General features: G+C 61.9%; 1 protein-coding gene across 1 annotated transcript in view; it reads right to left on the bottom strand.

Annotated features, from left to right (window-relative positions):
* Positions 1-14,092, bottom strand: part of SORCS2 (sortilin related VPS10 domain containing receptor 2) — a 145,861-nt gene that overhangs the window by 63,272 nt on the left and 68,497 nt on the right. The window contains exon 4 of the mRNA XM_015561558.1: positions 12,710-12,809. Coding sequence (XP_015417044.1) covers positions 12,710-12,809 — 100 coding nt within the window. The remainder of the gene's footprint in view (positions 1-12,709; positions 12,810-14,092) is intronic.

The raw sequence follows: 14,092 nt of genomic DNA, 5'->3' as shown, positions 1-14,092 counted from the left end.
GGGGACAAGACACTGCGGCCCAGGGGGGAGGGAGGGCTCGCGTGGCGAGGACAGCGGTGGGGCCGCCCCGCACGCTGGTCTTGGTTTCCAATGTTGTTCAATAAAGGAACCAGGGCTCCTTGGGGAAGTGGCTTTATCTGGAACGGGGGCAGCACATCCACAAGGTGGGCGGGCAGCGTCTCGTCGCGCAGGGAGCAAGGAAGTGCTAAAACATCCCAGTGACGGGCATGGCAAAGGGACACGGAGTCCCGAGCGCTCCCCGCGGCCGGGCGGGCGCAGTCTGAGCAGTCAAGTCAATACGGGAGAACTGGCTACAGCCCAGAGGACGAAATATTCAGGAGTCCATCTCATGGGAGCAAAGGCTGCATAATAAATGCCCGGGGAGAAGGCCCGGCGACTTGTGAAGGAGAGCTCTAACTCATGTATGCAGCCCTCGGGGAGGGGGCACCCCCACCCCACTCACTTAGGCGAGGACTGCCCATGGGGACTTTCTTCCAGAGATGACAGTACGAGAAGGGAGAGGAAAAGAGGGAGAAATAACAAAGAGGCACAGGGCAGGGGAGAAACCTGATCACACTGCCTCCGCCAGGTGCTCAAGGTCAACACCAGCAGCTCAAGGTCAACACCAGCAGTTCTGGGTCATGTTGATGGGATGTAACCTTGATGCAATGTCATGGGAAGGGCACTTGACCCCCATGGTCTTTCTCCCAAACACCCGGAGTCCAAGTCTAGCTCCAGGGAAACACCAGGCAAATCCTAACTGAGGGACCTTATGAAAATCTAGAGGCCCGGTGCACGACATTCGTGCACAGCCGGGTGTGGGGCAGTCCCTAAGCCCAGCTTGCGCCCTTTCAGGATGTCCGCCTGCCGGCTTAGGCCCGCTCCCCACAGGAGCTCCCTATGGGAGTGCCGCTCAGCCAGAAGCTGGGCTCGCTGCTCCTTAGCGCTGCCTTGGGGAGAGGCTCCCGCCACCGTCACTGTGCTCGCCAGCCACGAGCCCAGCTTCTGGCTGAGTGGTGCTCCCCCTGTAGGAGTGCACTGACCACCAAGGGGCAGCTCCTGTGTTGAGCGACTGCCCCCTGGTGGTCAGTGCATGTCATAGCGACTGGTTGTTCCGCTGTTGGGTTGATTTGCATATTAGCCTTTGATTATATAGGATACATGACAGGGACGCTTAAAGGTCGAGGTCTCCTAAGCCAGCAGGGTCTGAGGCACTGTCCCTCTGGACCGGCCCAAGGAGGCGGGATGGTGAAATGGACGTGGTGTCGAGGGTGGGATCCCAGAACGGGACGCAGACATTAGCAGCACCGGAGAGCTTAGGTAATGACGCAGCAGGTGGCTGCTGACGTGTGGCCAGCGCCCCTGTGAGTGGAAGATGCACAACGGGAAACGGTGGAGTGGGGAACTCGCGCTACCTTTACCGCTTTGTGAAATCAAGCCCCGCTGCAACATGTAAAAGCCTACGACATTCCCCTGCACCACGGCTGTGGGTGTGGAGCCAGCAGGCGGTGTCCAGACCTCAGCTCAGGGACTTCCTAGCTGGTGGCCAGGCAAGTCAGCGCTCACCCAACACCCGCCTGCCCCTACCCTCCCCAGCATCCCTTGGGGCAGGGGGGAGTATGACCAGCCTGAGGCCACTGTCTGAGAGCGGAGGGCGCCTGGCTTGCCTGCTGAGGAGACAGGGAGCCCAGGCCTCCTCTGAGACCAGGGGCCACCACGGGCCTTGCACTTTCCTGGGGAGGGTGACCCTGGCCTGCGTTGAACAGCGGAGACGTGGGCGTCTGTCCTGGTGGAATGGCTGACACATGGGCGTCTTGTCCTGGTTGAAGGTCTAAGATGTGGGGGTCTGTCTGCCGCGGCAGCAGGTGTGACTTTCTCCAGCTCTGACCGGCTGTGTAACCTCTGCTGGTTGGTTCCCTCACTAGTAAAATGGTGGTAAAGACAGGAGCATTGGTGGCAGGCAGGGGAGGCTCAGTAAGTAACTGCGGGCGAGGCCCATGCCTGCCTTCTCCTCACCATCATATTATCACATCCCCATCTCCATCCCCATCCCCATCACCATCACCACCACCATCACCATCACCACCAGCATCATCATCCCTCATCTTCATTATCTTCACCAGCGTCATCACCACCATCATCCCTGTCCTCATCCCCATCCCTCATCTTCACTGTCTTTGTCACAGCATCACCAGCACTGACCACACTGTCATCTCCACCACCAGCCTCACCCCTGCCTGATGAAGAACAGCCCACATCCTTTAGCCCAAGGGCAGGGCACGCCTCTCCCTCCCCATCAGCCTGGGAGGCGGCTGGAAGCTCCTGTCGCGGGGCCGGCCCAGATGCGATTTATTTCAAATCATGTCCCATCGATCCTGTCAGGCAAACAAATGCGACCTACGCCAGCGGAGTCCCCGCAGAATCTGGAGATGTCGGCAGCTCTGCCCGCCCCGCCCTCGAGCACACAGCCAAGCTGGCGACAGCTAATGAATACGCCATCACAGTGACACGGTGACACGGGAGTAGCAGCCAAGGGAATTCATCTCAAAGGGCTGCCAGGCGCCAGGTCCCGCAGAGGCAGCGAGCGGCCACTGCGAAGGTCGGCCCGGGGTCAGGAGCAGGGACACGGAGCTGCTGGGGCCGCCAGCCCCGTCCAGCAGCAGCAGGAGCCAGACCACGGCCAGCAGTTTGGGGCATTTTCTTGTCATTAGTGCAACCATTTGCCTCTTCTTTCTGAGACACAATATTTGCAACACTCATTCCAACAGTCACCGAGCGATTCTATGTGTCACCTCTGCTCACCCTCGAGGCGCCCAGAGGAGCAGGCCAACGGTTCGGCATGTGACCCGCCCAACAGCGACCCCAGCTGGACCGTCCAAGGGCAGAGACCCAAGGCCAGGTCTGCAGCCACGGCCCGCCCGGCCAGGGCACGGCTAGAAGGCCACGTCCACACGCGGGGCACACGCCCGTTTCCCTCGCTGTGGAAGCTGCGCTGGGCCACGCCAGCCTGTCGAGAGGGAACAGTGTCTAACGCCCAGGGGTTAGCGCGGTGTTAATGGGGCTCATTGCACAACCGCAAAAGGACAGACACCCAGAGCGGAATGAAACGCCACGCGCTCTCTCCCTCTGCAGCGCTTGCGGGAGCCGTGAGCAGATGGCAGCCGAGCACTTCGGGGGTGGAGTGTGGGCAGCCAGGCCATGCCAGGTGGGGGCAGGAAGAGGCTGCCACTTCCTGGGTTGAACTAGGTGCCGGCACCATCTCAGATCCCGCCCGTGCGTTCTCCGGTCTGCTCCTCCCTGCAGCTCAGGGCACAAGCACCGTAATCGCCTCTTACGGCGGGAGAAGGTGTCACCGCGCCAGGCCACCGGGAGAGGAGGCCCAGCCTGGCCGATGGCCGTCCGCTCCTTCGCCCCTCCCCACCCCCACACGGTGCGCTCCTCACGGCTCCGTGTACGTACCGTGAATGGAGACTGGGAGCTCCAGACCCGGCCACGCGGACAGACACCAGTGAAACAGCAAACAGACGATGAAGGCAATTAGAGGCGCTTCGGGGCTCAGCAGCTGCATGTTCCTGCACTTAGACGCTGCAAGCATGAGGGCGCTTGTGGGCCCCTCCCGTGTCCCCGCATTCCCGCCATGGCTTCCGCACAGGCCTCCCCGGTGACGCCGATGACGCCGGCGGGTTTGGTGGGTGGTCGGTGGGTCTGTCCGCGGGGCTGTGCCCTGTGGGGCCGCTCATTCACAGGACACCACCGGGGAGAGAGCATGACTGTCCCTCTCATGTTACAGATGAGGAAACTGAGGCACGGGGAGGGCTGGAGACCTGTTGAGATCCCACAGCCGGCTTGGACCCAGGCCCCTGGTCCTGTGCCCCCCGCTGGCCCCTCAGCCCCGCCAGCGCCACTGCTCAGGCAGTTGGAGCATCCCTGCGGGTGGTGACCGGCCAGCCGACCTCCCTGGGTGGTCCTCGGGCCCTGCCTGTCCCAGGGCGCCCGTCCCGGTGCTCGGGGCCCGGCCTCCACGAAGCCCCGCGTGACTCCCCAGCTGCCAGGGCTCTGGCATCCTCTGGGCGGGCCCTGCCCTCCGCCTGCCCCTGTCAAGGTGCCCATGTCACTGCTGGTCCCCAGAGTGGCCCGGGGTGTCCACCAGGCCATCCACTCAATGCAGCTTCCCAGAGGCGGGGCTGCTCCTGGGCCAGAGGCAGACCTGCGAGTCTGTGCCGAGCTCATGGGCTGCAGGGGGGCCCCTGTACAGGGAGCCGGGGTGGCCGGACCCTGGTGGGCGCAGGGACCACAGCCCTCGGGGGGGAGGGGCACAGGCTGGGCCCTGAGGGCAGAGCGGAGTTCCCAGGGGTGAGGGGATAGCTCCTTCCGGGTGGAGGGAGCCCGGCCTGGGAGGGTGAGGGTCGCAGGCAGAGCGCCCCAGAGACCCCCCACAGAGCAAAGACGCGGGAAGGAATAGCGTCCCATCTGCGGGACCAGCTCCCTCTTCTCTGTGTCTGTCGGTGTGTCCCCGCCTCTGAGCCTCACTCTCCTCATCTGCAAAACAGGCGTTGGCTGAGAAATGCGCTAAGGAACGCAAAGCACCGGGAAGGTGGCTGACGGGAGCTGCTGCTCATGGCGCGGCGGCCCCCTGCTCCCGGGGACAGTCCTGGGCAGGGAAGGCACTGCCCGGCCCCGTCTCAGCTCCAGCTCCTGAGAGGCCCGGCCACCCGCGGGGCTCCCAGAGCCGCTGCAAAGCGAGGCGCTCGGGCGGCTCAGACTCCGGAGGACGGCCCTTCGCAAAGGCGCTCGACACAGGAAACGCGCAGGCAACACGCGCCGGTGAACAAATGTTACCCCAGGACAACAGCCCAGCCCAGAGTTCTCCCCATTCCCAGCCTCCGCGCTCGGTGCTCATCTCCGTCCACCTCACCTCCCAGTGTCACCACGGGAGACCCTGCAGCGCCACAGCCTGTGGCCCAGAGCCTGCGCGCCCGTCCTCACCTCTACGTCAGCCGGTGGCTCCCCCAACCCAGCCGACAGATGACGTCACCGAGGTCAGAGGCGCAAGCTGCACCCCCACCCCACCCTTGCCACGGCGATGAACCTGGGATCCCTGAAAGAGGAGGGGGACGAAAGGACCACAGGCACCTGCTGTGAAGAATGATCGATCGGTGGGTTGATTGGGTGGACTGAGCGAGTGAATTCGGTGACTGTAAGGATGCACAAGGGTTTAATATACAGACAACTGCAAGTCCCTGCCAGCGTGTAGCAGCACCAGGTTATTTACGGTAATCGATAAGCTAAGGTCACCCCTGCCCGCCCCACCCCGCCCACCACAGGGAGCCAGACCCAGGCTGGGCCTTCCCACCTCACGTTCCTCCACGGTCCCAGCGCCTTTTCCTCTTCAGTCTCCTGCCGATTCTTCACAATCCTGATGGCTGTCCCTTTTCTGGGAGCCTCTCACCCACCCCCTTTCCCCTCCAGACAAGGCAGGTTCCACTGCCCCCTCTCTGTGCCCCCACAAGAGGCCTCTGCATTGGGACAACTGCCCTCCTGCATGTGATGTTGGCACACGTCTCCCCACTGAGCAGAATGCCTGGCACAGGTGAAGGGGTAAAGGGAAGGAAGGAAGGGAGAGAAGGAGGGAGGGGGGGAAGGGAGGGAAGATGATTGGATGGGTGGAGGGATGGAGGGATGGAAGGATAGGTGGATGGGTAGGTGGATGAATGGATGGATAGATGATGGATGGATGGATGGATGGGTAGGTGGATGAGTGGTTGGATGATGGATGGCTGGGTAGATGAGTGGGTGAATGATGGATGGGTGGGTAGGTGGATTTATGGATGGATGATAGGTGTGTAGGTGGATGAGTGGGTGAATGAGTGGATAGATGGTTGATCAATGATGGTAGGTGGGTGGATGAGTGGGTGGATGATGGATAGGTGGGTAGGTGGGTGGGTGTCTGGATGGATGATGGATGGGTGGGTAGGTGGATGAATGGATGGATGATGGATGGGTGGGTAGGGGGATGGATGGGTGAATGAGGGGATAGATGGTTGATGGATGATGGATGGGTGGGTAGGTGGATGAATGGGTGAATGAGTGGCTAGATGGTTGATAGATGATGGATAGGTGGGTGGATAAGTGAATGGATGATGCATAGGTGGGTAGGTGGATGAATGGATGGATGATGGATGGGTGGGTAGGTGGATGAATGGGTGAATGAGTGGCTAGATGGTTGATAGATGATGGATAGGTGGGTGGATAAGTGAATGGATGATGCATAGGTGGGTCGGTGGATGAATGGATGGATGATGGATGGGTGGGTGGGTGGATGGATGATGGATGGACGCAGATCCTGGAGCCTAGCTGCATGACTACATGTTCTTGAACTTCTCTACACCCTCTTCTTGTGAACCCCAGACTTAGTACACAGTGTCCACCACCCAGGCCTGGGTCTTGGTCTTCGCATGAGTCTCTCTCTTAGGAGCCAACGGCTGTTAAGATGTTAGTGTGTGACATACAGCCTGCTTCCAGGGCCCTAAGCCACTTCAGAAACACTGTTACTGGTGGGCAACACTGTGCTATTACCTTTCTCAGCTACTCCCTCTGAGCAGTTTCCCCAGAGGCTCTGCCCCAGCTTCCAGCCGCCATGCGGGCCTTTCTCCAGGCCTCAGCCTCAGGGCCTTCGCACCTTTATACCCACGTGGCTCCTACCTTCAGAGTTCACCTCAAGCGCCACTTAGACTCCCATGGCCCTCACCTGGAGTGACTTTGCTTTTTACTAATTTATTACTTATTTGGTTGCTTATTTATTTATGTAATCCTCACCTGAGGAGACGTTTTTATTGATTTTAGAGCGAGAAGAAGGAAGAGAGAGAGAGAAAGGAACACTACTGTGAGGAACATCTATCGGCTGCCTCCCCTATGTCCCTACAGGGAATTAAACCCACAACCTAGGTATGTGCCCTGACCAGGAATCGAACCTGCAACCTTTTGGGATGATGCTCCAACCAACTGAGCTACCCAGCCAGGGCTCAAGCGACTTTTAAAGCTATGCTCTCAGGCGATGGGCACACTCCTCCGGCCCCCAGGGTGGCAGGAGGCTGGCTTCATTCGTGCCACTTCCCCAGGGGAGTGAGCGTGGGCGGCGTCTGCGCGCTCCGTCCGCTCCGCTCCTTCTCCGACACTGAAGGCTGCAGGGGGAGTGGAGAAATGGGGCTCCCCGCTCCCCGTTGGTGTTGGTGGGTGGAGAGACTGGCAGTTTCACATCCTCCGCTCACTCTCCGCACAGGTGGTGGGGTGCCCGCGGGTTCCCTCCGGGCACCGCGGGTAGAGGGTCGTGGCTGCGTGTCTTTGGAAACGGCCCTGGTAGAGAGCGCCACCAGAATACCGCGCTCTGTCATTTCGGACCATTCGGAGGGAGGGCAGCTAACCGCCCTTTGGAAAGCGGCCATTAAAACAAGAGAGTGTAACAGCGAGGCACACACAGCCGGCGTGCTGGGATGATCTGTCTCGTGCGACCACCATCACCCTCACACAGCGCACGTTTACCCCAAGGGGTCCTTGCAGGTCACATGCGGATTTGAGATCTGAACGCCGGCTTCCGGAAGAGGCCTGAACAGGATGCAGGCAGGACCATGCTCTTCCCACGGTCCTGTGCGCTGCCAGCCTGAGTGGCGGATCCCGGCCAGCGGATCCCGGGCAGCCAGTGGATCCCAGGCGGCCAGTAGATCCCAGATGGCCAGCGGATCCCGGGCGACCAGTGGATCCCAGGCGGCCAGCGGATCCCAGATAGCCAGTGGATCCCAGGTGCCTGCGGATCCCGGGCAGCCAGCAGATCCCGGGCGACCAGCGGATCCTGGGTGGCCAGTGGATCCCGGGTGGCCAGTGGATCCCAGACGGCCAGCAGATCCCAGGCGGCCAGTGGATCCCAGGCGCCAGTGGATCCCAGGCCAGTGGCCGCTAGGATGGCTGTGCATTCTCACCAGAGCCTCAGCCTCATGGCGGCCCAAGCCCCAAGCCCCTGTGCCCACACGGCCCTCACACTGGGACAGTTCAGGCCGCCACGCCTTTGCCCGGCTCCTGCCCCGGCTGCTCAGTGCTCCTCTGAGAGGTCTCCTTCCTCGGGGCTCTGCAGCCTCAGGTTTCCACGTGGCACCTGACTTAGCGCCTGCGCCCCTGCCCGTCAGGGGCAGTGCCCTCGGCATCCCAGGCGTGGGTGGGCGACAGTTCCGGCCCCTGCTCAGCAGAACGTCACCTCGTCCCGTGCAGAGCCCGTCCTTCCACGAGGTCACACAAACGTCTCCCGCTTCGTCTCCTCTTAGCAGCGCGGGTCCCAGTCACTCACACTGACAACAGTCCCTGGAGGCCTGGTCTTTGTTCTTTATCGCTATGTCCCTCTTCCCTCCTCGTTAAAGAGCCCGGTCGGGATGCGACACAGGCTTCAGGAGGCTTCTCCCCAGACGCGCCCGCTCCCCCGCCCTGGGCGGCTCTCGGGGGCCACCGCCTGCGCCCTGCCTGGTTCAGGCGGCCCTCGCTGCTTCCTGCCTGGCCCTCCCCTCTTGTCATCATCCTTTTGTCTAGAGCCCTTCAGTCCTGAGGGCGTCCAAGTTCGTCCTCCCCATCACGGATCCATCTCTCCCGGGGCCATTCTGTTCTCTCGCTCCCGGGATGCCCCCAGCCCGTCTCCAAAATTTCCACCGTCTTATGCGTGTTCTTACTGCTGCCCCCGCCCCCCTACTCCCTCCCTCTCCTTCCTTCTCTCAGGAGCTGGCATCACCGCTTCTCCTCTCCTCACCTTCCTCCTGCCACCCACACCACGGAGGATAGGGAATGGCTAATCTAGGTGAGGCGACAACTACTTAATTGTGCTTCCATCACAGGACGAACAGGGTTCCTGTCCCCCGTGTCCTTAGGTGTGTACTATGGCCGCATGGAGCTTGCTCACTGCGCTGCGGCCCATCTGACACCCCTGCCCGAGGCGCAGCAGCCCTGCCAGTCAGAGCACCATCGCCGTGTAATTACCTCTCTCGCCCGGCTAATTACACGCGGGATTATTTGTGTGTCACAGCGTATTCCTATTCCTAATCGCGGTGTCGTTTCACAAACCAGGACCCAGCCCGGGAGGCGCCCATCATTCTTCTAAATAACAAGAGTCAGCCAATGCGAAGTCAGCTTCCGGCCGTCTCAAGGTCATCGCCTCGAGGTCGCCGCTGCCCAAGAGGGGGCACAGGTCTGGGGTGAGGGAGTCGGGATCCACACCTCCCACCACGTTCAGGGCCGCCGCCTCCCGGCCAGGCACGCACGCCCCGCCCCGTGTCAGGACCGGCTCTCTGGTCTGTCTCCTGCCCGGACTGTGAGACTCGTGCCGGCAGGGCGCTCGGAGGGCCTGTTAGCGGTGGTGCAGAGGGTGCGTGCCGGGGGGGCTGGAGGGTGGCCCCGGAGCTCAGGCCTGAGGGTCCTGTGTATGAAGCATCCTTCCAGCTGGGGAGGGAGGGGGTGCATGTGCCCAGAGAGGCCGGCAGGTGACCCCGAGTTCTCTTCCCTGAAGAATGTCAATCACTTGGTTTTAATTGGGAAGCCAACTCTGCTGTGTTTTTATTTCTATAAATATTTTTTATTGACTTCAGAGAGGAAGTGAGCGGGAGAGACAGAAACATCAATGATGAGAGAGGACCACTGATCGGCGGCCTCCTGCATGCCCCACATCGGGGCTCGAGCTCGCAACCCAGGCATGTGCCTGACTGGGGATCAAACTGTGACCTCCCGGTTCATAGGTCGATGCTCAACCCCTGAGCCACACCGGCCAGACAGCCCTACAGTTTTCGCTTCTCAGGGGGGAGCTCCTGTGGCCACAGACCCTCAGGGCCTATGGAGAAGGGACAGAGGGAGGTGGGAGCTCCTGTGGCCACAGACCCTCAGGGCCTATGGAGAAGGGACAGAGGGAGGTGGCGCTGGTTAGGAGCCTTGAGGCTGTCTCTGTCCCCACTGGCAGTGCCCAGACAGTCCCTGCAGGGCCAGGGAGGTGACCGCTCGTGCTCTGAGCGTGTGTTCGTTCCCGGTGGCTGTGTGTCGAGCCGCCAGGCGCAGTGGTCACACGACGCCAGCTATCTCGCAGTTCTGGAAGCGGAAGTCTACGTGAGCCTTCGGGGCTGACATCCAAGTGGCACCGCTGGCTCCTTCCGGAAGCTCAGGAAAATCTTGTCTAGCTTCCAGAGGCGCCCCATTCCCTGGCCCGTGGCCGCTCCCCCATCTCCACAGTCCCTGCTGGCGTTTGCAGTACTAACACTCGCAGGTTCTGGGATTAGCATGTGGACGCCTCTGGGGGCGGGACGTTACTCAGCCCCCCACCGCGAGGTGGAGGTAACGCAGACATGGGAGGCGGCCCCGGAGCCTCGGCCTCGGCCTCCCAGCCCTGGTCTCTCCACCACACCCATCCCATCAGACAGCAGGACACGCGGCTCGGACACGCGGACCCTGTGCTCTCCCAGGGGGAGATAGGCCTGAGGACCCCTTCTTTAAAGGGCTCCCCGAGGCGGACTCCCCTGTCAGGGTGAAGCAGACGTTGCTCGGGGACACTGAGCTGCTCGGAGGCGAGGTCTGCAGGCAAACGTCCAGGTGAGCGAGCGGAACGAATAACCAGGTGGACGACGGAGACCTGTGCTGACCCTGAACTTCCGAGCGAGGCAGCCGGAGGGGCCGAGCCGGGGGCTGGGCTGGGCTCCTGCATCTTAAAGCAAGAGCATTGTCCCGGGTCCTTCCACAAAGACTTTGTAGAGTGTGTGTGTGTATGTGTGTCCCTGTGGATGTGTGTGTGTGTGTGTGTGTGTGTGTGCGCGCGAGTGTGTGTGGATGTGTGTGTGTGTGAGTATGAGTGTGAGTGCGTGTGTGTCAGTGTGTGTGTGCCTGTGTGCGTGCGTGCATGAGTGTGTGTGTGAGAGTATGTGTGTGAGTGCGTGTGTGAGTATGTGAGTGTGAGTGCGTGTGTGTGTCAGTGTGTGTGCCTGTGTGTGCGAGTGTGTGTGAGTGCGTGTGTGAGTTTGTGTGTGTGTGAGAATCTGTGTGTGTATGAGAGAGAGAGATGAGTATTCAAACCAACACGGATCCTTCATGGAGTAAAATGGAAATTCACATGAATTTTTAACTAAAGACATGACACCTGACAGCTGCCCTGTGCCAGGCCAGCTCCCTCGGTGGCGCCTGCTCTCCCCACCTCCTGTTCTCACAGCCAAGTCAGAGAGCGCTCGGCCAGCGCCCAGGGGGACTCGCGGGCAGCAGGGAGGCTGGGGCCTGGCCCAGGATGTCGGGCTGTGCTGCAGGCGCCAGGGGCACGTGCTCTGGGCACCGGGGGGACACCCTACGCGGGCACCAGGGCGCGGAGCTCTGATCACACGCCGCGAGACAAAAATAAACGGGAATTCGCTTTGTGAGACGGGCTGCAAAGTGGTCTCTTAAGAAGCTATAAAGTGCTGCTTGGCCTGTAATTGCTGCTTGAATGGAATCCTAATTATATTTGCATCTTCCTGCAAAGCCTATCCGTTACCGACAACAGGGAGGCGGGCCGCGGGCACGCTGCCGCAGGTGACCCACAAATAGGGGCCCCCCTTCTCCCAGCCGGTTCGCCGGGGAGGAAGCCTCCCTGTAGGCTGACGTGGGCCCCTCTGCTCTCTCCTCACGAAAACCCAGCGGGAGAGCTTGTGTCAGGGCTCCTGCAGACCCTGAAGGTTCTGGAAGGTTAAAATTGTCCAGTTCACCCACGCTCCCCGGTGCCCAGCCAGGATCCTGGCACATAGTAGGAGCTTCGCCCCCACTGGAGGGCTACAGATTGGAGGGTCCTCTCTCCCAGCAGCCAGCACGCAGCCTGCGCACAGTAGGGCCTGACCCACGCCGGCTGAGTGGCTGGGTGCTGGTGTGGAGAGTGACCCTGGGGCCCCTGTGGGCCCGCCCTCTCGCAGATACTGTCAGGGCACCTGTGAGCCGCGGGCCGGCCTCCCGCGAGGAAGCGCGCGGTCCGGGTTCCCACCCAGAAGTCAGGACCCCTTGGGCCCCCCACAGCTGCCCCACATTGCTGTGGGTCCCCGGTGGCCAGGGCGTCATCGGGATTTACCCAAGGGTCCCCTCAGGAGCCAGGTGGGAGGGGCAGCCCTGGCCGACACCGTGCCCTCCTCACGGCCAGTGGACGGCCAAGCGGGGAGACACACGCAGACCACAAACATGCAAAGCTCGGCTGAAAAGTCAAAGCCACGTCGAAACACATCAACAGAGAAGCCTGAGCCGAGCGGGCGCATGTCCTGCCTGTGAGGACTCCGACCAGCAGAGCGCCTCCTGCCCTGGCAGTGCCCACCCTCCGTGCTGCTTCGTCCAGGGGCTGCCTCCTGGGCCGAGAAGATCAAGGCACCGACTGGCACACAGAGCCTTCCCCAAAGGCCCCGCTGGCTGGTCACTTAAAACCCACGCAGTGAAATAGATGAAGGCGGAGCTGGGTGGGCGTCACTGAGAGAGGCGGACAGAGCGGTGGGCGGCCAGGGCCCAGCAGGACCAGCTCTGTGGTGGCCAGGGCCCAGCAGGACCGGCCGTGTGGGTGGCCAGGGCCCAGCAGGAGGCTGTGTGGGCGGCCAGGGCCCAGCAGGACCAGCTCTGTGGTGGCCAGGGCCCAGCAGGAGGTTGTGCGGATGACCAGGGCCCCAGCAGGAGGCTGTATGGAGTGGCAGTGAGCACCTACCTTCCTCTTGTTGGCGGGGCAGATGAAGAAGCTGTCGATGACGGTGGTGAAGCCAGGCTGGATGGCGAGCTTGGTGTAGGTCGTCCCGAAGTCCGATGACCTAGGGGAACAGGACACAGACGTCAGCGACGGGCCCCTCGGAGCCAGCTGTGCCGAGTCCACGGCGTAGGCCAAGTGGGCCTCGCGCCCGCCCCGTAGCCCCTCATCCTGGGCAGCAGGAGACTGGCTCCCTCGGGACGCTGGACAGTCTCTCTGGCCGGGAGCGGGGACCAGTGTCCGGGCCACACCCCACACTGCTACTGACTGCGGGCCTCCCTGGTCACATGCAAGGTTTGGGCACGGGTTTTCCCTCTGAGGCAGCAGAGGGCTGGGATCAGGGGTCCCCGGGGCCCCCAGTAGAAAGGCTGTGGTCCCGTGCCCTTACCCAGCGCGTCCTGCCTGTTACCTGTCCTCTCGGGGACAGCGCTTGCCCCGACCGCGGTTCCCGGGGGGCCCTCATCATCCCCCATTTATCTCCCTCGTTGCCTGTTCCTCTCATCAGTTCAGGCCAGTGAGTCTGGCAGTGAGGGTGTCTGGCAGGAAGAGTTATTCCAAGAAGCGAGCCCAGACGGGCGGTTTGGCGCGGTCTCTGCCTCTCCAGTGTGTCGGGGGTTGAGGGGCGCCTGGGATACACACCCCGCTCTGCAGGACGCGCAGTGATTCTGCCGCAGACCTGGGGGGACGGGGGCGGGCCAGACGCCCGATGGGGGATGGTCTTGTCTCTCCCCAGGTGCAGGGTCAGGGGACCGAGCAGAGCCGGGTCCACAGGCGGCTCCTGCCTGGCCCGCACATGGGTGTGGAGACCGAGGGAGGCCGGCGGATGGCTGGGCCCGGAGAACGTGCCAGCCAGGATGCCACCTGGTGCCTGACCGGGCTGGAGGGCCCAGGCTGGGTTTGTGCCCAGGTGGAGGGGAGGCTCTGGAGACGCTGAGGGGCGGGTGTGGAGACACGGGAGGCAGTGGGACTCGCCTCTCGCTGTCTGGAAGCACACACAGCGCTTCCTGTGAGCGGGTCGGCGCCCCCAAGGGCCCCGCGCTCCCAGGGTGAGCACCCTGACAGGAGGGTGCCGGCCCCTCCGCCCCCAGCCCAGGCTGGCCTCAAAGCCATCTGGGGCCTGGGCCAGGTTAGACCTGGAATGGGTCCTTAGGAAAATTCCTGAATTTAATAATCCACAAGCAGCAACATTCCCTTCCTGAAAGGCCACCCCATCCTCGCTCTTCTTGGAATCGTTTAAAATGATGGAACAATAATATCAGAAAACAGCTGCACACGAAGAGGAGAAAAGAGTGCTGTGTGTTGGAAATGCACGTCCCCCCCAGTTTATTGTTATTACACCTGCCCCAG

This window comes from Myotis davidii, unplaced genomic scaffold (assembly GCF_000327345.1).
Source record: "Myotis davidii unplaced genomic scaffold, ASM32734v1 scaffold937, whole genome shotgun sequence".
Classification (NCBI taxonomy): Eukaryota; Metazoa; Chordata; class Mammalia; order Chiroptera; family Vespertilionidae; genus Myotis; species Myotis davidii.
This window is presented reverse-complemented; position numbering and strand designations above follow the sequence as displayed.